Source organism: Watersipora subatra, chromosome 3, assembly GCF_963576615.1.
Source record: "Watersipora subatra chromosome 3, tzWatSuba1.1, whole genome shotgun sequence".
Classification (NCBI taxonomy): domain Eukaryota; kingdom Metazoa; phylum Bryozoa; class Gymnolaemata; order Cheilostomatida; family Watersiporidae; genus Watersipora; species Watersipora subatra.
In genome coordinates, this window is record NC_088710.1 from 52,036,476 (window position 1) to 52,058,438 (window position 21,963).

The 21,963-nt window shown below is 36.4% G+C and overlaps 1 protein-coding gene across 1 annotated transcript in view; it reads left to right on the plus strand.

Moving 5' to 3' along the window:
* The first annotated feature begins 179 nt into the window (after window positions 1-179).
* The window catches only part of LOC137391056 (CLIP-associating protein 1-A-like), a 49,617-nt gene continuing 27,833 nt past the window's right edge, over window positions 180-21,963 (plus strand). Inside the window, exons 1-8 of the mRNA XM_068077401.1 lie at window positions 180-475; window positions 830-1,025; window positions 3,587-3,665; window positions 4,543-4,646; window positions 6,201-6,295; window positions 7,022-7,097; window positions 9,926-10,023; window positions 12,248-12,336. Of these exons, the coding sequence (XP_067933502.1) occupies window positions 849-1,025; window positions 3,587-3,665; window positions 4,543-4,646; window positions 6,201-6,295; window positions 7,022-7,097; window positions 9,926-10,023; window positions 12,248-12,336 (718 nt within the window). The 5' untranslated portion in view covers window positions 180-475; window positions 830-848. The remainder of the gene's footprint in view (window positions 476-829; window positions 1,026-3,586; window positions 3,666-4,542; window positions 4,647-6,200; window positions 6,296-7,021; window positions 7,098-9,925; window positions 10,024-12,247; window positions 12,337-21,963) is intronic.

A 21,963-nucleotide genomic window follows, 5' to 3' on the forward strand; every position in this document is an offset into this window, starting at 1 on the left:
AATTTTTTTAACTAAGATTTTAATTACATAAATATAAAATCAATATAAATTTCGTTTAAAAATTTTATTATTATTTTTTTAAAAACCGATAACCGTATTTAAAGATTGCGGATCTTAACTAATGCAGCTGGAAAGTCAATCGCTATTGTATCATGGCGGACGCATATTAGTTGTAGTGACTCTCGTTTAAAATTCAAGTTTTACCCGTGACAAATCATTCTAATGCACTTCGGCTTTTAAAGGATCTGTGCACAAAATATAACTATGGTATCACTATGAGGATGTCATTATGTTATACCAGGATCATATAGATTTGCTAAATATTTGTTGCTGCATATCTGCAGGCATTTAAAAAGCTGTTCAAGAGAAAATTCGTCCACGCATAAGATAGCAACATCCTTATAACGACCGGTCAAAAAGGACGAATCTTTGAATATTTTTGGAGTCGTCACAGGGCTATTCTAATCCTATAAAGGTATTGTGATTTGTACATACCAACCTTTGGAAACCATTATGTTGCAATAAGAAGAAACAAAACGACCTCGCTTGTGTCTGGTAGAACCTATCACTTTTGAATCAAAACGGAGTTCTAAGTATTTTAAAAGACACTGGTGAAGTTCCCTAGTTTGTTTTGTTGCTGAAGCGCAAGCCTCCAATAAACTGCACAGACTGTTTTCTTAATTAACAGTCAATATATCTCTGAATGGCCATTTAGTCATTCTCATGTTTAGCAAAGAAAAATAATGTATTCTTTATCATTCCTGTTGATGTGCTTTTAATAAAAATAGTTTTAGCAAATATTTGGAATCTGCACTATTAAACATTTTAGGCTGCCAACTTGATTCAGAATGAATAATCTGGACAAGTACTATGATGGAATTATAACTCAAGATAATCGGATCCGAACTAACACATACCCTCAGTTAGTAGACTTTCTTCAAAATCCCAAATCTTCATGTGCGTCAGATTGCTTAGATCGTCTTATTGATGGCTTGGCTGGATGGGTCAACAGCAGTAACTTTAAGGTATGGGTTGTACCTGATACTAAGTTGACCATGGCATCTTATATGGTAGAGAGATATCTTTACCAGTTGGTATTTATTGCTTTCAACTAACCAGGGATGATATTATAGCCTGTGCCCTGCTTTGTAATTAGTTGGAGCTTTATATTTTTTAGTTCATTCTAAACTTGAAGGCATATTTTCATTTTATAACTATATTTAACAATTGTGCAAAAAATCTCAATGCTATGTTTGCTACAGTTTGCAACAAAAACTGGCTTTTTCTGTGTAATAGAAGAGGAGTTACGGGCGTCGATCCATTCCAAGCCGAGTGGATAACTGCAAGGATGCGATCAAATAATATGCTATAATTCTGCAAATTTATAAGTTAGGCCTAGATATATAATAATAATCTATCAAATTCTACAAATATATATTCCAGAACAAGCGAAATAAACAGATCATACTTATAATACATACATAAACAAAAATTAACATTTTTGAAGCAAATATATTTGCATCGTTTGCTTGTGAGGTTGCGTTCTGATTGTTGCTCTAGTATGAAATCATTTCATCTTCTGGCAGTTCAATATCTTCTACACTGTCTTCTTACCTCAACTCTTCTTCTGCACAACTGAACTAGTCAATATTAGCGTCCAAACAACCTTTTATTAGAGCAAAACTTTTATGCATTGCATTTTGCACAAATAATGATAAATGTTTAGCTGCATGTGCACTTAGCATAACTTTTAGTCTAAAACTAGTCGTTCATATACCATCGTAAATGTACAGTTTTTCACATTTAGAAGTATCAAAATCGCATTAAGCAAGGAGCTATTATTAGCCTGATACAGATATTGTTTTTATGGTGATGCTTTCAAAGTTTTAACAGAAAAAGAGAAAAGCTTTGGAGATGAACAGCAAAATAATTAATTGTTATTGACGTAACAGAGTCATTATTCGTAAAATTTTGTGGACACTTTTCTAACTGATCACTTGCTATTATGGGTTTGTAAAGATCAATGAATGTCAAAATGGCGGTCAAACGGAGGTGGCATTCAATTTAAGGCTGACGCTATATTTTTCAACCCTTTTCCTACAATGACGGTCAAATAGAAGTGACATTCAAATACAGGTTTTACGTAACCTGTTTATTTGTGATGTTCACTAATTATGGCCTTGAATGTGAAAGGACCAATGATAGAGAAGAATTAATGTTTGTCATGTTCGTATTTGTTTAAGAATGTCCGGTAAACGAGCTGGGCATGGGTTAAAAGTTATACCTTTAATTAGGTCAAATAATTTCAATTCGGTACAGAGAGTCGCTGGCAATTTTTACCAGCATGGTTGTTGCAGATCACTGATGCCAAATAAGGCTTTTATAATAAGACCAGGCAAAATTGGTCACATAAATGCCTTAAGTGATTTCCACCACCGCCTCTTGACACATTCCTGGGTTGTATAGCAGTGTTTTAACCCTTTTGCAGGCAAGTTTTTTATGACTATTCGAGACCCCCTGGGCAGATTAATTTTTCACAAATTGATTTAAAAAAAATCATTGATACACTTTTATTTATGATACTGTATATGCGTATTATGTTTTTATTATACAGGTAAATACAAATATACATTTATAAGTCAAATTCTTATATAAGTGTTTCTCTAGCTATAGTAATTTTGGAAGCATTTGCCCTGGGAGAGGCCTACACCACAGTCTTGACATCATGTGCTTATTATTGTTCCTCTATACCTTTGCCTATAGCCTTTGGAGGACGCCATGACAGTAAAATAAAGTTGTTGCATTCTGGGAAAATATTCAGAAAGCAGTAACAGAAGCATAAACAAGCTACAAACAAAAATCTCCATTTTATTCAAATACGTTTTTATTTCGGATTTTTCGTTCGTTTAGTATTGCAAAAACGATAGTTTTTTTTCTTCTCAAAACGGCTAATTCTTTGGTTGCTACGGAGACCAATATATTTTAGTTTATTATTAGTAAAAAAATTAATTAAAAAAGCGCAATAAGCTCACCCAAAGTCAAATAATCAAAAACGTTCGCGTGGCGACAAAATAGTCGCTCTGCCCATTGGCATCAGTATCGCAAAACGACAATAATGTCGCTATGCCTCCAAAAGGGTTAAGCGTTCATGTCTAGGTCATATGGGAGACAACATATGACCAACATGAAATAGGTCTACACTGCTATTTATTGGGGTTGATTGTGCATACATTACGTTTTCACATATCTGATAAACACATGATTTTGCATTATTTCATGTGAGCTTCTAATCGTTTACAGCATAATGTTGATCTTTTGTATTTGTTTCTCTGTTGTTATAATTTGGCGTATTGAACTTCGTTTTAACGTCAATGGCTTTTTATTGTAATGACTTTTTGTAATAGTGTTAGACTTAGATGAATGAGTGTGCTCTGTACATTAGTAAAAGACTTGCGCCAATCCCTTATTACGCTTGTCACTAATCATTTCAACGGAGCATAGGCATCAGTCACTCAGTGATTCCCTGCGCTTTTTCCTTTTTGCTACTTTATGTTTACCTTCTAGATATTTCGTGCTTACTTTGTAGGTATCGCTCCATGGATTGGACGTGCTGCACTTGTTAGTGAACCGCATGGGTGAATCATTTCGACCCTATGTTCCCAACGGTAATGTCAATCAATACCAAACTGATCATGATACCCATGTAGTGTTACTAGTTTTCTGTGGGAGATAAAATCTCTCATCGTTGTTTGTATACCCTTTTGCGTCAATGAGCATAGCTAACTCTTTACACTGTTGAAATATGAAGCAGTTTGTAAATCGTTTAGTGCTTGCTCCAAATCTAATGACTTTCGAGGTAGGACTGCGAATTACATAGGGCTATTGCTTGTTTGCTTGTAATTGATATTTGAAACAGGGCATTCTCATGGATTCAAATACTCTTCAATGTTAAAAAAACACTGCATCAACTCCTTTAGGTGGCTGAATCAATAGATAGTTTTATGGAGTCAAAGCTTGCAAATACATGGCACTTCTCAGAGTTTCTTAATCTACTCTTTGCAAAGACTAGATGTTTTTCTCAGTTAGGCTAAAGCTATGTTGGCAATTAGTTTAGCAGCAAGCTTAGAGTACGTACTTGAGAATGGCAGCAATGCGGCTCCGATCAATCACTGATACATAGTTTCCAGTTTGTATAGTTTATAGTGGGAACATAGCTTCTCTAGAATGTCAACCATGTGGTATGATTTTCCTGGACTGCATTCGGTTGACCGTCTGTCCTTTAGCTATCAAGCCAATTCTGCTCTTATTAGCCGAAGTTTATTCATTTCAATGTTATTTCTAATTGCATTCTAAAGCTAGTAAAAGTAGTGCTATGAAGGTGAAGCAATTGTGAAGTTTATATACTGTTTTAAAAAACTGGTGTAAAAATGTTAGTAAACTCTTGAAAACTATTTTTGTTTAAAGTGATGTGATATTTTCTCCAGAGTGAATGACAGAGTGAATGATAGGCTGATTGCAACACTTTTATTGGTTATTTTACAGTTTTGGAACCAACAGTAAGTCGACTTGGAGATATGCGTGATGAAGTGAGAGAGGCATCTCAGAACCTACTTCTTTCCCTCATGCACCCAGCCTCATCTCCCAGTGTAAGTGATGTATCCACGCTTTGTTTTCAACACTCATTAGCTGTTGTCATAGTTTTTAACATGGGTATTTTAAATGGATTTTTTCCTTTCAAAACATTTCATGGCGTACTCTCCATTTTTGTACTTGACTGGAATTATTGCAGTAAAGAAATGCATTTAATAAAAAGTTGATTATTGACCACCAAGTGATCTACATATTAGCGTAAAGGTGTTGGCATTTGAATGGGATAGACTTGCTTGTTATAAACTATAGATCGGTAATGCTGTCAATAATTGTCTTGTCTGGTCTTTGCTCACAGCTTAGACACAAATTTAGTTGACAAATAGTTGATACACTCAGTAAACAAGTAGTCATCGTCTCATATCGCACCAGTAAGTATCAGTTGAAATTAGTTCGATATAATTGTAAAGACAATTTGGGGCGAATTCTGTGAGAATCTTGGGTCTGAAACATTGATTTCAAGCACTACCAAAGAGTAGTTGTGTCGTCAAAAAATGTAAATGTATATGTAAAAAAAATCCAATAAAATATTTTTACAAATGGTAAAACTCAAAAAACTAGGAATGCGCATTGTCAAACTTCTGTAAATAGTGCTGTGACACAGCTCTGGTTCGACCATTTTAGATGTTAATTTGGTGTCTATCAATGCATTAAAGGAGATATCATGAAAAAACTCATCATAAAAGGTTAATCACACGATGTGCCATGGACCAACCAATATATGTCGCAACTTTACATTTTAGCGAGTTTTCATAAGATTGACCTAAATTTGGTCATGGAAAGTGTCTGACTGATTAGGGTTAAATTGGAATGCATCAGCCTTGCCAGCCTGTTTTGACTTGAAATGTCGGGTGTTTTAGTAGCCATTCATGCATTCGTTGCAATATATACCTACGACAAGAAGGTATGGCATTGCAATATATACCTACGACAAGAAGGTATGGCATTGCAATATATACCTACGACAAGAAGGTATGGCATTGCAATATATACCTACGACAAGAAGGTATGGCATTGCAATATATACCTACGACAAGAAGGTATGGCATTGCAATATATACCTACGACAAGAAGGTATGGCATTGCAATATATACCTACGACAAGAAGGTATGGCATTGCAATATATACCTACGACAAGAAGGTATGGCATTGCAATATATACCTACGACAAGAAGGTATGGCATTGCAATATATACCTACGACAAGAAGGTATGGCATTGCAATATATACCTACGACAAGAAGGTATGGCATTGCAATATATACCTACGACAAGAAGGTATGGCATTGCAATATATACCTACGACAAGAAGGTATGGCATTGCAATATATACCTACGACAAGAAGGTATGGCATTGCAATATATACCTACGACAAGAAGGTATGGCATGGCAGTAACCACACATTACGAATAATCCAAAACTGAATAATGTTGCATTGTTATATCATGGGCATAGGCCTACTCACATTGGTATAATCTAGAATATGAGCTAGTCTCATCTTTTAAATTTCAACTCCTGGTTGCTACTTTTTCACTCCAATCTTGTGTTGCAGTTTGTCATCGATCGTATATGGCCACAGGCTTCTGTGCATAAGCAGTTTAGAGTGAGGGAGGGTATCTGCACATGCCTACAAAATTTACTTAACCAGTAAGTTCTATGCCATGCATTTACCTAGGTTTGTTAGTAATATGGATGCAGCATGGATCCTCTCTTGTAATGGCACTTCTTATCTGTCCTTGTTAGCGAGAGACAAACTAATAATTAACCTGTTATTGTTAGTTTTTACATGTGGTTATATGTCAGCAAAAAATCCAACGCGAATTGTTTAAATAAGTGAATCAATCTGATTGTTTTAATCATTGGTCTAATCATTGCTCTAATGGTAAATGTGTCCTACATGCGTGTTGTAATAGAGCCACAAGTGTTCAGAGCTTTGTCATTTCTTAACACATCGAAATTAAAGTCTCATAATTTTATTATTCGTTGCAAATTTATGTCGATGCATGGCCTTTTCATGATATACAAGGCAATTGATAATTTTTGGAATGAGTGACAATTAGTAAACCATGCTAGATTTTCTCTATTTGCTGGAAATAGGCTAATAAGCGTGAATATTTTGATTAGGCATTATTTTTTAAACCTGGGTTGAAATGCGCATCAATGTTTACAACTGCCGTTTTACATGTTGGCAGGCGAAAAGTCATTGGTAAATAAAAAAGAACGTCTTTACTTCACATAGCCGACTTTGCTTTGTAAGGAGATTTATTTATATTTACATTTTATTGGTTTCTCTACCTGCTATCTGTATCATTAATTAAGTATATCATTAGTTAAGTATTTTATTGCGAACTTCCCGGTGACCTTCCTTTTTAGCTATGGAGCGAAAAGTCTACAGCTGAGCAAGATTGTACCATCCCTAATCAAGCTAATGGATGACTCAAATGTGCAGGTTAGCTGATTACTTGGGCAGGCTAGATGCTATAGATAGATAAGAGATGCGTGTATGCCCCTCCCAAATTGAATCTATCGTCTCTATCACCTTCAAATATTGTTATCTCATTTGATCGCTTAACTATCATAGGTAAATTGGCTGATATATGTTCATTTTTGCAGCTGATTAAAATATTGATGTCTACCTTTCCACTATGCTACCATAAGGTTTTGTTTCTTGAGTTATATCAGTCAACGGTGCTTTTGTGCATGAACATTTTAGTTATGTTAGCAGATCTGAATATCATGTAACCACTCCAGTGGAGTTTATTATCATATGGCTACTAAGAAACTCTCACTGCGTACCCTATAGAGATACGCTTTACAGAATATCACAATATCTATCGTGGTCTGAGACATGTAATAAACATTCACTTCGTTCTGCATGTATCGGTGATTTTGGAGTTGCCCTCTACATCGCATTTTCATTGATGTTTGACGGACTCGGTAATAACTCTATTGATCCCTGTGAATAATTTCTATAAAATATACTAACATAAACCAAACACGTTGGTTATGACTCGAGGGGTCACTTATCGTAGCTTAAAGGTTGACTTGCAACAAAATTCACATTACAGTTATTTGATATCAAAAATTCACCATGTCTTACTCTGCTGTGTTGTGGGTGCAAAATATGTGGAAATGTGATTACGAGCTCCATCACAATCGCAGCCATCACAAAACCGCCGTAGATTGGAATCTCTTTCCAAAACGGCTCAAATGGGATGTAGTTGTACAAGATGGCTTCTGTTTACACTTTCACGCAACCTCATTCGTTGAATTATTTTCACAAATATGCTTCACGCATTCAATAAAACCATGTCTATTGTTCGTACGCGTATATTTTATCGTCATTGTAATACTGTCACTTTCAACACTGATATCTTATAACTTACCGTAAAAAATCTTTTAATCTTTCAACTTTAGCTCGAAGGAGTACATATCATTGTCTGATAAACATTCTTTTGACACTGATGTTATCATGTGAAATTAAAGGCCAATAAAAGGCTCAATATAAAACGTCTCATAGCACTAGTTTATGACAAATTTTTCGCGTTCCACTGGAAAGCCCTTATCAATTATAGATGCTCGCTACTTTAATTTCATTTCAGCTTGAGCTAATCATCTAGTCATAATCTGATCATGTGACCCACATTTCCTGCCGAATGGGGCGAACAATTTCTGCATCATTTTTTGACCATCACAAGTGACCAACAGGCTCCTCATGTTTATCAGAGGATGATATGCACCCCTCAAGCTAAGGTTGAAAAATTAATTTGATTTTTAGGCTAGGTTTGGAGACATCAGTGCTCGATATCAGTTACAGCGTTACAATGATAATGAAATAGATGGGTAAGGACAATAGACATGGTTTTATTGAATGGGAGAAGTATGTTTGGGAAAAAATTTCGACGAATGAGGTTGCATGAAAGTGTAAACAGAAGCACATCGTGTTCAACTACGTCTCATTGGAGCTGGTTTGAGAGAAATTCCAACCTACTGCGTTTTCGTGATGGCTGCGATTAACTGTTTGTTTTTGAGCTTTTAAGAGCTTGTAATCACATTTCCACATATTTTATACCTACAACACAGCAGAGTAAGACATGGTGAACCTTTTGATACCAAATAACTGTAATGTAAATTTTGTTGCAATTCAGCTTTTAAAACCACTAAATTATTTATAAAAATCTAGAGCCAAGTCTTTGAATGATGCTTTGCATGACGCTTTGCCATGCTTTGTCCACTGTAAGCGTAGCCTACCCAACCCATTCATTGTACATTTTTGTGTACCCCAACCGACACAAAAACTGCCGCAATTTGCCTACAATTGATAGTGGCTCGCAAATGTAATCAAAGAGTCTCATGTGTACCCCCAATTGGACACTTCTTACGTGTAAGGAATTTGCAAGCAGCATTAATTTGTATTTTAATGAGGCAACCAACCTTTCAATACTGCAGTAATTTTATTCTATAATATATCAGATTCTGCAATCATGTTGCACAACAATTGTTTGAGGACAATTTTTTACTGCTGTTGGAAGGAATGCGTGGGGACCGGCGACTAACAATGGACAGTGAATCACTATTAGATTGTCGAGACGTCGAAGCATGTCGAGATGTGTGAATGATATGTTTGATTTCTATTGCACCAGCTAAGCATTGTGGGTTGATACGCTTCGGCTTGTTTTCTATCGTGACAATGTAGCATTGCTATGTGTGCACTTTTTTGGTTACCAAGTTTGGTCTTGTGATAATATATGAAAAATATTTTCAGTTCATAGTATGAAATATTATGAACTAAAAATGGTATGCAGATTTCGCACACCATCTTTCCTTTTCAATCAAGGGGTCTTTAGAGGTTCACCCATTCTGGCATGCACCAGATAGCTGATGTCCATCCATAATTTTTGCTCTCACCTAGCACACTCGCAGACACCTCCAGTTTTTTTATGTACGATAACAATGTCAACCAGCCTCATTGGAGGCATAAAACCACACAGCTAAACCAGCCAGGTGCCTACAGCGAAGACTTGCATGTGTGTTACATGTAGATACGTAGTGCATAAGCAAGTCATCATTGCTTCTCCTACAGACTATAGGTAAAAGTCATTTCTAGCTTGCGCAATCTGCATAGCCGTGAAATTGTATTTAACAGCTGCTGATAGGAAATTAAGTATCGCTGCTCAACTAGACTGGGAGTTAACATCGTAGGGTGTTGGTCTGCACAAGTCGTGAGCTAGTTTTACTAACCATAAAGAAGCTATTTGCATCCTGATTGTCATTTAGGTTAGAGACTCTGCATTGCTCGCGCTGGCTGAGATATACAGACACGTTGGTGAAAAGGTGCGAACAGACATACTACGTAAAGGTCTATCACAAACAAAGTGAGTGCATTCACAACTTGGTTTTTTTATAGGTATTATGCCTGATCTAGATACTTTCATGAGTACTCTGGGTGATTATTGCGGTTGTTTGATTTTTTACTTTTTATTCATGTAATACTAGAATGAACAGTCATTATCGTCTAACCTCTCACTGGCAATTGCTTATTAAACCGAGTCGTATTCTTATAAGTAAAGACACTTTTAGTGTTCTGGCTATCTGTCAATTCATTTATTGTTCCCTTGTTTATTGTTATTATTATGTCTGTTACATTTGGAGGAGTCCAGTATGTATCATTGATGAAATGTTTGTAGTCAAAATTGAGTGAGGTAGTGACTACACAAAGCTAAAAGTAATTTGGATTATGACGTTTCTTTGAGTTGGTCTTTGTTGATATAAAATCAGGGGTTAGCTTTTTAAATCGTGTAAAAGTTGGTTTATGGGTTTGGTTTCATTTAGTTAGCCACCCTAATCTCCTTTTGTGTCATTTAAAAATGAATAGAATGAATAAAATTTTATTATATGTAAATAAATTTGGTTGGTTTATTTCAACAAATGTATCGTACACACTCGTATCGTACACACTCGTATCGTACACACTCGTATCGTACACACTCGTATCGTACACACTCGTATCGTACACACTCGTATTTTGTTGGATGCTTGTATATTCTCAAACAATACCTGACAGCTAAAACGATTTTTCTATGCTCCCAGATGTCTGTGTATATTAAACGGCAAATTAGCAAAAACATTAATGCACTAATTAGATGTAGCAGTTTGTTCAATTTGCCTACAAAGAGTTGAATCAGGCGATGGGTGAAAAAGTAAACTATAGTTTTGTTTGTCATTGCTTTGAAGCGCTCGCAATGTACACTTATCTTTTTCTCTGTGCTCGGTATTGCTCTGTGCTCGGTATTGCTCTGTGCTCGGTATTGCTCTGTGCTCGGTATTGCTCTGTGCTCGGTATTGCTCTGTGCTCGGTATTGCTCTGTGCTCGGTATTGCTCTGTCCTAAAGAAAACAATGATATCGCAAATAATCGTTAATTGTTGGATTACCTTAAACTCCATAGATGATATAGGTGATATTCTGAGATGATGTGGTGTTGCGAGATGAAGTGATATTGTGTAGGTCGTGTCTCGCCCTGCATCACCTTGTTTGAAATTTTACCAGTGATGGGAGGGGATGAGTTCCATTACAGGCTGCATGTTTTCATGGTTAAAGGTTGACTTGCAACAAAATACACATTACAGTTATTTGATATCAAAGATTCACCATGTTTTACTCTGCTGTGTTGTTGGTGCAAAATATGTGGAAATATGATTACAAGCTCTTAAAATATCAAAAACGAACGAATCTCAAAAAGTGTGGAGTGTTAAGTAAGTTGCTATTTCTTATCAATAGCAATATCAGTTAAGTTACATATCTATCTGCAGCTCCAATTATTAAAAATGCTTCAGGATTTCCTGAAAGTTCTCTCAACATATTGAAATTATGTTTATTTTTTTAGTTTCATCATTTGTTTTCTATCGACTCTACATAATGTCAAGGTTGACAGCTTTTGGTTGTTTAAGTTAAATAAAGTGACATTTAAAATAGGTCAATGAGGAGTTATATAAGATGAGTCAGCTTTAATTCGCTATCATTTTTATCTACATTTGTCATCATAATATTCGAAAAAGCACTTCCTTAATGAGTAGTATTTCCCAATTCAGATATCATTCTTGTAAAACCTTTGAATATTTACTAATTTTAAAGTTTTTCAGCTGGAATATTTATACTCACAATTCAGTATCAGTATTCAGAATCAGTATGATTATATTTAACGGTTTCTAGGTATGAATAACTCGTTTGATGGCTCTGAGTAAAATTGAAGGTTTACTCTCACCAGCTTATAAAGCATTTTATGTTCAACTGAAGTTCAATTTGAACAAAGCTTCCAAGTCTTTGGTCCGCGTACATTATTTACTTTTGAGATATAATTTTGGAGTTTCCCTCCTTTAATAGTTGTGTGTGGATAATAACTCCTCACCATATGCTAGGCACTGACCTTTAGGTCGATGTTTGCAATTGTTACTGCGAGGTTCTTTCAATAGCAGAGTAGGCTTAAGTGCAATCATGCTCCCCTTTGTTATGATGTGTGAACAACATTAGGTGACTTTAAAACCTGAGTTTATCTTTATTATCCATTGGTACAGCTACTCTATGTAAATCTGTTTCACAGAATTGCGTTGATCAATAACAAATTTGACGATGTGAAGATGTCAGGCGATATGCTTCCTTCTGCCATCACCGGTCACATGACTTCCTCATGTAAGTTATTAGCTAAAATGTTCCATAATAATTGTACTAACGATTACGTCTTCGCTAATTTTCTATTTAAGTTAACTAGAATGAACTGGGAAGAAAGTATGATTTTTAACCTTTCAAATTTGTGTTCATAGTTTGCCAAACACTTACGTATATTTCTCTGCTGTAAATTTTTCGGTTTGAGAAGTTTTGTTCTGCTCGGGCACATAACTCCATGTATTGCTTCACACATCTGGTTTAACTGGCTCATTAGTCCGACTGACACTAATGATTCTCCTATGTAGTGCCTATAGTCTGAACTTAATAGGCTGCAGCCTCGGATCATCAGTATAAAATCTCAATGAAAACTTGCATATAGAATATGTACTAGCAATGTAATGGGGAGAAATATACTCCTCGCTTATAACATATATTCCACTCTCACTTATGAACTCTGTCCTCTGTAACTGTGTTGTCGTCATTGGCGCAACATTCGTTACTATGAAAGAGCTGTTTATAAACACGCAACTCTCTGGATAATCGCTGTTGCGATATCCTTGAATAGATGTATTGTCTTGGAGACTGTAGTTCATACAGCACTGGTTTGCCTTGGTTCCATCGTTCTGGTGACGCTTTGTTTTGAGATTTATCAGGCTTGACAACGGTTTCTGGTGTGAAATTGTCTTCTTCATTGAAAGTTTACCAATAATCAACTCTGTTGTTCTGTGCAATGTTCCACAGGAACTATTCTGTGAGTGACACTTTCATGGGTGCATAATTGTGACAAGTTCATTTAATTATTTTTGGCAAGGTAGCAACAGTATTAACAGATGTGTCATTAGCATTCTTAACTAGTAATTGTTTGAAAAATAATCAACAATTTTTCTTGAGGTGTTATAGAGAGGACCCAGTGTTGCGTATATCTGTGTGTACAGAGAATAACTCACCTTCCTCGCAAGGCCCTTTGACCCATGCTTAACTTCATAGTTGACCAGCTGCATGCTGACTAATGATAAGCCTAGTGCACTAGTGCTTGCTTTTTACTGTCCACATCTTGATGTTCATCTGTTTACCTTTTTAAATAACCAATTAATTGAGCATAAACCTGTCACAAAGCCGTATTATGATGACAGGAGTTTCAAAATGCTTTGGTAATGTGCAGATTTCCTTGTAGAGTAGAAAGCGTGTAGGTCGGCCGGCCATTCACAGAATGAGGCGTGTAACACCTTTCTTTATAGATTGAGTCAAAGTAGTGACTCAACTAAGCGTTTGAAGTGGTTTCTAAATGTGTCACAACTGGAAAGTCAGTCTATTGTATGTAACAACTGGAGAGTCAATCTATCGTGTGTCACAACCGGAGAGACAGTCTATCGTGTGTCACAACTGGAGACTTAGTCTATCGTGTGTCACAACTGGAAAGTCAGTCTATTGTGTGTAACAACTGGAGAGTAAGTCTATCGTGTGTCACAACCGGAGAGACAGTCTATCCGGAGAGACAGTCTATCGTGTGTCACAACTGGAGACTTAGTCTATCGTGTGTCACAACTGGAAAGTCAGTCTATTGTGTGTAACAACTGGAGAGTCAATCTATCGTGTGTCACAACCGGAGAGACAGTCTATCGTGTGTCACAACTGGAGAGTCAGTCTATTGTGTGTCACAACTGGAGAGTCAGTCTATCGTGTGTCACAACTGGAGAGTCAGTCTATCGTGTGTCACAACTGGAGACTTAGTCTATCGTGTGTCACAACTGGAGAGACAGTCTATCGTGTGTCACAACTGGAGAGACAGTCTATCGTGTGTCACAACTGGAGAGTCAGTCTATTGTGTGTCACAACTGGAGAGTCAGTCTATTGTGTGTCACAACTGGAGAGTCAGTCTATCGTGTGTCACAACTGGAGAGACAGTCTATCGTGTGTCACAACTGGAGACTTAGTCTATCGTGTGTCACAACTGGCGAGACAGTCTATTGTGTGTCACAACTGGAGAGTCAATCTATTGTGTGTCACAACTGGAGAGTCAGTCTATTGTGTGTCACAACTGGAGAGCCAGTCTATTGTGTGTCACAACTGGAGACTTAGTCTATCGTGACAACAGAATATCACACATCTACTAAATACATTTGCTTGCTTTCATATACAGACATGTATACATCGCTCTTTTCTACATCAACTTTTACTTTTTGCCTATGCGTGAAATGTAGACAGTTGTGGTGTATTGTTGGGAGATTTTAATGAGTAATATTATTGGTGGTGTGGAAATCTCCGTCTACATCGTTGGTGTTCATGCACGGTTATAGCTCTCTTCATTAAATAGCCAGTGGTTGCTTTAAATAATTTTTTTTATTGAGTTGCGTTAAAATTTCCAGCAAATAAAAATTTGATTGTCACTTGTGATAGCCGACCTGCCTTATTAATTTGTTACCTGCCCTGGCTTCTGGCATTTGTCATTTCTTTCAGCAGATGCTTGGCAATACTTTTTATCGTTAAATATAGCAGGAAATGGCGTTATTTTGCTAGAAACACGCTTGAAGTTGGATGTATTCATCTGAAGGGTGTTTTTTTTGACATTAAAATTGGCCACTCGTGTGTTTCACCATTGAAATAAATTTTTTTTGGATTTTTAGCCAGCTGAATGTTTCAAGTCTATCGCTCAGATTCCATTTAAAAAAACTCCCATAGTAATTAGCATAAAATCAACCATCAGTTTTGTACCACGACTCTGATATGCTGATAAGAAACTAGAGTTGGTGAATTCATAAGGAATTACATGATGATAACATGTGCCAAGCTTCTTTATCCCTTTCTATCCTTTACTTTCAGCACATCATTACATCCCAATAGAACTCTCTTCTAGCCTCAATCCGTCCACTAGTTTTTTACTAAAAGCTGCTTAGCTCGTTTAGTAGTGCAGATTTTAACGAGAAGGAGAACTAAGGGTTGGTGTATTTGCTAACTAACACTCATTTACTGTGGATATGCAATGAGCAGTCGGCGAGGCCTCAACATACTTCTAAACTTGGAGTTGTCTCATTTCTCAACACTTCATTGATAACAATAGTCATTATTATTACTCTACAGGTTGAAGGAGGACTCGCAGACAAATATATTACCAGAGTTTTTTAGGCTTTACAGATTGTACATGATATATAGCAATCCTTCAATTACATCTGTTACATCTGCGCATATCTTATGCGTGTAGGATATCTGAAAGCAACCCAGTTTCTCCTTTTTCCCAATCTGTAAACTAAATTAAAGTTTTGACAGAGTGCAATAATCATTAGAAAGATATCTTCTATATACTTGTGTTTACATAGCTCAAATGTGAAACTCTGAAGATGTCGATTCATTGATCTGTGAAGCCTCCAAGTTTCTCCGCTTGAGAGCATTGGCCTGGTGGCAAGTTCAGCTTATTGTTACGGATGCTTGTACAGTCTGCCACTAATCTTTAGAGTTCATGCCTTGGAAAGTAGTTATCTAGTTTGTTGTGTTTAGGAATTGTTAATGTATCTAATATGAGTGCCAGATCAGAGAGGTACTCAATGCCTCGAAGATGAGCTTATTTGACCACATCGCATGGGACTAGTCAATGTGCATATAGTTGTAGACTTTATGGAACCTTTCTAAAGAAACGCTTCATTAGCCCTCCCTGTTCACTCATGTTTGTCGCAAAGCAAATGCATGTCAGCTGTAGTAATTTTTGATGGTTTTTTAAATAGTCCATGCCGCTTTCGCAGGGATTTAAGAATTTTGTTATATTTGCTTTAATTGTTGAGGATTTTATACGCCAGCTGGCTTGTCTTATGTTGTACGATTCTATATTCTACTGAATTTTCTTTAAGAATAAAATGTTAAGTTAAACTAGTATTTTGCCGATGTTTGAATAGTTCTCGTAGCAGGCAGGAAGTACTTAATCAACCATAGCATGGTTTATGGGTAGGGTGTTACACAGTTATTTACACTTTTTCTGCTGAACATTTTACTCACTTGCTTTCAGCGGGTACATTTTATTAACTTTGTCATATTATTTTTAAGCGTGATTTAAACAATAATTGATGTTAAAGTGTAATTGTATTTCTCATATACGATTGACCATGATCGCACTTCATTAAATTTAAGAAGCTGTAGGCTTATAAAAACTGTTTCAGAATTCATTCAGAAAGGTTCTAGAGTGCTGTGATTAGCTTTAATTGGTATTAAAAATTGACCATTGGGTTGTTGCAGCAGTTATGTTCATAGAACGATTCAATGATTCAATTTCTATATCTTTGCATTGAACATTCTCAGTAGCTTGCTTAGCAACAACCATTTTTAAAAAAAAAGTATTTTAAAATGAGGAATGTTATAATTTCATTTTAGAAATTTTTTGCATCTCGCAACTTTGCCAAATAGCCTACATCAAATGGGCATGGATGTGTGTCCAGCGTGCTTTTGTTTTATATGTGTGCTACTGAATGCTCGGCGTTGCACTGGTCATAGAAAAAGTTTTTGCATCAAAATTTATTTGTAATCAACATCTACAATAGTTGCCATTCTAGCTTTTAAATGAAGGTATTTGCCTATTTCTGTGTGTGTCCAGCAAATTTATAATTCAAATATTCAAGGCATAGCTAAAACGATTTATTGGAAATTTCTTTTTACTTCTATGTTACACATTCGCTCAAAATTTAAAATCGCTTAAAGGTTGACTTACAACGAAATTCACATTACAGTTATTTGGTATCAAACGATTCACCATGTTTTACTCTGTTGTGTTGTAGGTATAAAATATGTAGAAATGTGATTACTAGCTCTTAAAAACTAAAAAATGAACAGTTGATCACAGCCATCACGAAAACGCCGTAGGTTGGAATTCCTTTTCAAAACGGCTCAAATGTGACATAGTTGAAGACGATGACTTCTGTTTACACTTTGATGAAACCTCACTCGTCGAAATATTTTTACAAATAAACTTCACGCATTTAATAAAGCCATGTCTATTGTCCTTACCCGTCTATTTTATCATCAGCGTAATGCTGTCACTTTGAGCACTGATATTTCAAAACTTACCGTAAAAATTTGTTTAATTTTTTAACCTTAGCTCGAAGAAGTGCATACCATCCTCGGATAAACATGAGGACCCGGTTGGTCACCTCTGATAGTCGAAAAATGCTGCAGAAATTGTTCGCGCATTTGGCAGGAAGTATGGGTCACATGATCAGATTACGACTAGATGATTAGACCAAACAGAAACGAGACTGTAAAGTAGCGAGCATCTATATTTGATAAAATTTTCGGTAAAACCCGCAGTGTTTGTCCTAAACTAGTGCTACTAAACGTTTTATATTGAGCCTTTTTTTGGCCTTTCATTTCACGCGATAACATCACGTGTCAAAACAATAATCACGTCGAGTACATCGTCGAGATAAAGGGATTTCAAACTATCGCGTTTTCGTGATGGTTGCGATTAACTGTTCGTTTTTGAGCTTTTAAGAGCTTGTAATCACATTTTCACATATTTTGAACATACAACACTACAGCGTAAGACATGGTGAACCTTTTGATACCAAATAACTGTAATGTGAATTTTGTTGCAAGTCAACTTTTAAAAACAGAGGCAGGTAATGTAGTTGCCATTGGCTAAGTTTTTTTATCCAATGAATTTGAGTAACTTAAGCTAATGTTTCAATCTTTACTATAATAAGAGTCGTGCCTATCCGAATCCAGCTAAAAGTGTTAGGAAAAAGATTGCACCTCACAGGAGTTGAACCCATACATTTGAATGCACGCATGTGAAGCCAAGCGCACTACCACTAAACCGTCCAGCTACGTTGTCGCGCTTTAGAATACTTGTGCATATACCTAATCATTACGCATCATGATCCCTTAGGGTGCATTGGCCTGTTGAAGCGTGTGTATTTTAACCATTCTCTATTAACTGGACATACAAATGACGACAGACAAACACTTGATTTTATAAATATTTAAAAAAATTTTCAATCCAAAAATACTAATTTTAATGTTTTAGTGTTCGTTTTAAAACGGCTCAAGAGTTTTTCAAATAGATCGGAAAACTACACAAGTTTTTGCTTTTCTCTTTTTGACACGTTTGGTATGGAGTTAAAAGCGTATACGGCTCACTGGTTTTTAAAATTATATCAAACATAAAACAAAAACAAATTAATCGCTCAGTTTTGTGCTCAGTACTTGCACGATTACTGAGGAATTTAGTACAGGCTAAATACAGTCGATGTTTTACTTTACTGATGCTTCATTCCTTATTTATCAGTTGACATGTCGAAGGTATAAAGGAGTAACTGTGAGAATGTCAGCCCAAATCATACATCTTTAGTAATGTTACCTCTGGGAGACACATGTGTAAACAAACACCTCCAGCAGCTTCAAAGCAAAATTTACATGAAACTTTCAGTGATGTTGTGACATAACTTGAGCTAATCTAAAGCATCTCTAGATCGCAGATTTGATATCATGTAAGAACCTAATAGCTGCGTTGCATTGCTCTCTGTGAAACCGACTTTGTGTACTTACCAGTTTTGTTGGCGGTGGTTCATGAAAATCTATTTCTACAATTGAATAACTGATAGCTAAAAATTGTTGGAATTTGCAGAAATCCACATTTCCTTTCAGTATATACCTGACAAAGGCATACCAACCTTATCAATAAGGCGCATACATTGCTCTGCAATACTATGGGTACGCTTTGCACTCGCCTCATTGACTCTGAACAATAACTTCTAACCTGTCCATGCCCATTGATTAAAATTGCCATTGCCAAGATCATTTATTAGCTGAGTCGCTTGGTGCGTGGTTATCCTTATAGATTTTGTTTATCGCTGCTACGTAATCTAAATCTGCATGAAATATTACACTCATCTAAAGAAGTAGGACGTATTCTTTTGGTGACACCGTTCAATTGAGTACGGATAACTCAATTGTCACTCTGGAGGATCTATCTCGATCGTTTAAGGTTTTTAGTTGCAAACGAGCGACTATTAACGTTAGGGTAGAATGACAGACCTGAGCATTTGGAATGACTTGGATACAACACTTAACAGTCTTGATGTCATCACGTCTCGCCTTGCTGGCATGCAACACATAAATGAGGATGGAGACTGGAGCGTTTCTGACACAATCTCAGATTCGAGTAGTCATGACACTTGGTACGACGCTGTTAAGTTTTCGGGTTCAGCTAGTCCAGTTCCCACCGAAGATAGTGCGATGATGGTCAGTCCACGATCGAGCTCTTCTGAAAAGCACGGCTCTCACAGTTCTCAGTCATCAAGTGTTGGCTACCATTCAGCAAATCAGGATTTGAACGGAACAGGTCTGCAAGCATTCTCCGACAGCTCAAATTGGGCTTTAAGTTCACCAAAGTCGAAGGTGCGGTTTGATGAGATGAATCTTGTCTTGACGAAATCACCTACCAATTTCGAGCTGACAACTGCGCAGATGGAAGACTTTGGTGACAATAATAATACCATTTGTCAGAATGTAATCGAAAAACCGTTTGTGTTAAAAGGAATTGTTAAAAGTAGGACTACAATACCGATAACTACCACCAATTCAAAAGGTAAAATTGTTTTTGCAGCTTGTAGTTTTGTTTTTGTAAAAATAGTCGTTGAGAGTTAGTATTGTGTTAGTGCAACGTACCATGGATATTAGGCCTTTCGATGGCGCTGCACCAAATTAGTTTTAGTTTGACGTTTGAATGATTTAATTTTTATGATTCTTGAGGTAAGGACACCAGTCTGAGAGGCATACACATGACTGTTGACTAACTCCGTCATTATTTCAGTCATGTTGTTCTTTACATCTTGCGAAACTGACAATCAGATACATCTCCTGACTGAGCTTGCCAGATATAAGTATGTTGCTTGTTTTTACCAAGTAGCAATATTTCTCTGAATAACAAGCATCGTGTGGATATATTGGATAGCAAGTTGTGATATAAAACAATGGTTGCTGGTTAAGGTATGAATATGTCCAGCTTTTTGACATTAGAGCAACTGTAAAATATTTGTCACAGATTTCATCATACACCTCGCTAGCAGGATACAGCTTCCACCTCTACGTATGCTCTGTTTTTCGTAAAGTAGTGCATATAGTTTGACAGAAAGTGGATGTACCAAGTTTTAGTTCTTGTAGAAGGAGTAAGCCTGGCGGAGGGGGGGTTACAGTTAAAACTGATTTATGGCAAGTTTCACGACAAATATCATACTGAGCCTAGTATACTAGTATGTGTATTGATGCTGGAGCAGCTCCATCGCTCCACACCTCCCAGTCTGTTTATCCTTTTGCTTCATTTGTTTAATCATTAATTTGTAGCCCATTTTGTTTTCATAGTATTATACTTCCATTCAGGTGCAATGTAATGTCATGTCATGGTATTTGTTCACATTGAGCGTGTTGCTAATACTAATGACCAGATGCTTGTTGAATAAACTATAATTTGAGGGTAATTAAATTGGAAATGAGTGCTACTTCTTTTGTGTTTGCTCATTTTTAATTAAATTATTTGCTCAGTCGCATTACTATTTTGGCAAAGCCATGCAGCTGCACTTTCTTTCCAACTTTACTGGCAGTCATTTATGAACTTTCCTAGCACATTATTTCTGCGAAGCAGTAGATTTCCTCTAAGATGATGGCCTCATGGCAAACAAACCAGAGTATTCGATGTATGCTTGTCTTAACCGATCTCATTGGTCAGAGTTGAACTCCGAAAGTGATCATCATTCCAGCTGTTTCCTAGTAGATTGTTCCACGGTTCCATGTGTTGAGTTCTTAAGGGTGATTGAATAAATGGTTTATGAAGAAATAAAGTGAAGATTATATTTTGTAGTAATAAGTTGTCTGATCAAACGCGTGCTTCAGTCGCATCCGGTCGAATGAGTTTGAGTGGCCTAGGCTGTTCCTAGGCTGTTCAGTTGTAAACTTTTAGACTATGGTTACTTCAGCAGCTTCCCATCGGAAGCCTTCTGGACTTTGGAAGTTTTGATCGATTGCAATCTTGACTAACCCCTCAGAGGAATAAATTTGTCATAGCTTGCATTGAATTATGTTTCTTGTTCGTGGTATTTGTGACACAAGGTTGCACATCCAAGATACCAATTCACAGTCTAGTAGTAAAATCTGATGATCTTTTATTTTAGCAAACACATTTAGTATTAGTACATTTATATATTATTAATTCAGTTTGCTTTGTACGACTGAATCAAAAAAGGAAAAGACAGCTCTATAAGATGGACAAATACACGCACACACACGCACAAACAAATATACAGACAGATTTTTTGCCGGTTATATAGTAGATGTTTCACAGTTTCTGGCCGCACAGTTTAATTTGGTTATTGTTCATCTCCTGTTTAACATCAATTGGCAACGCTTGTCTGAAAGTAAACTAATACACTTTCGATACTCTAGCTACTGCACTACTGCACACTATTGTGGTGATATATTATAGAAGGCATTACAATTTCTCTCAGCATTCACTTCTCGGAGACTGAACTGGACTTCTTTGCGAGCATCTTCTTGTTGCCTCATTCCTCTTGGAATATTTTGCATTAATGTTTTAATTTGACTCGCTAGATTAGTATACTCGTTATCAGAATTGTTGGAATAGCCCAGCATGAAACAAAAGATAAGAAATGTGATATA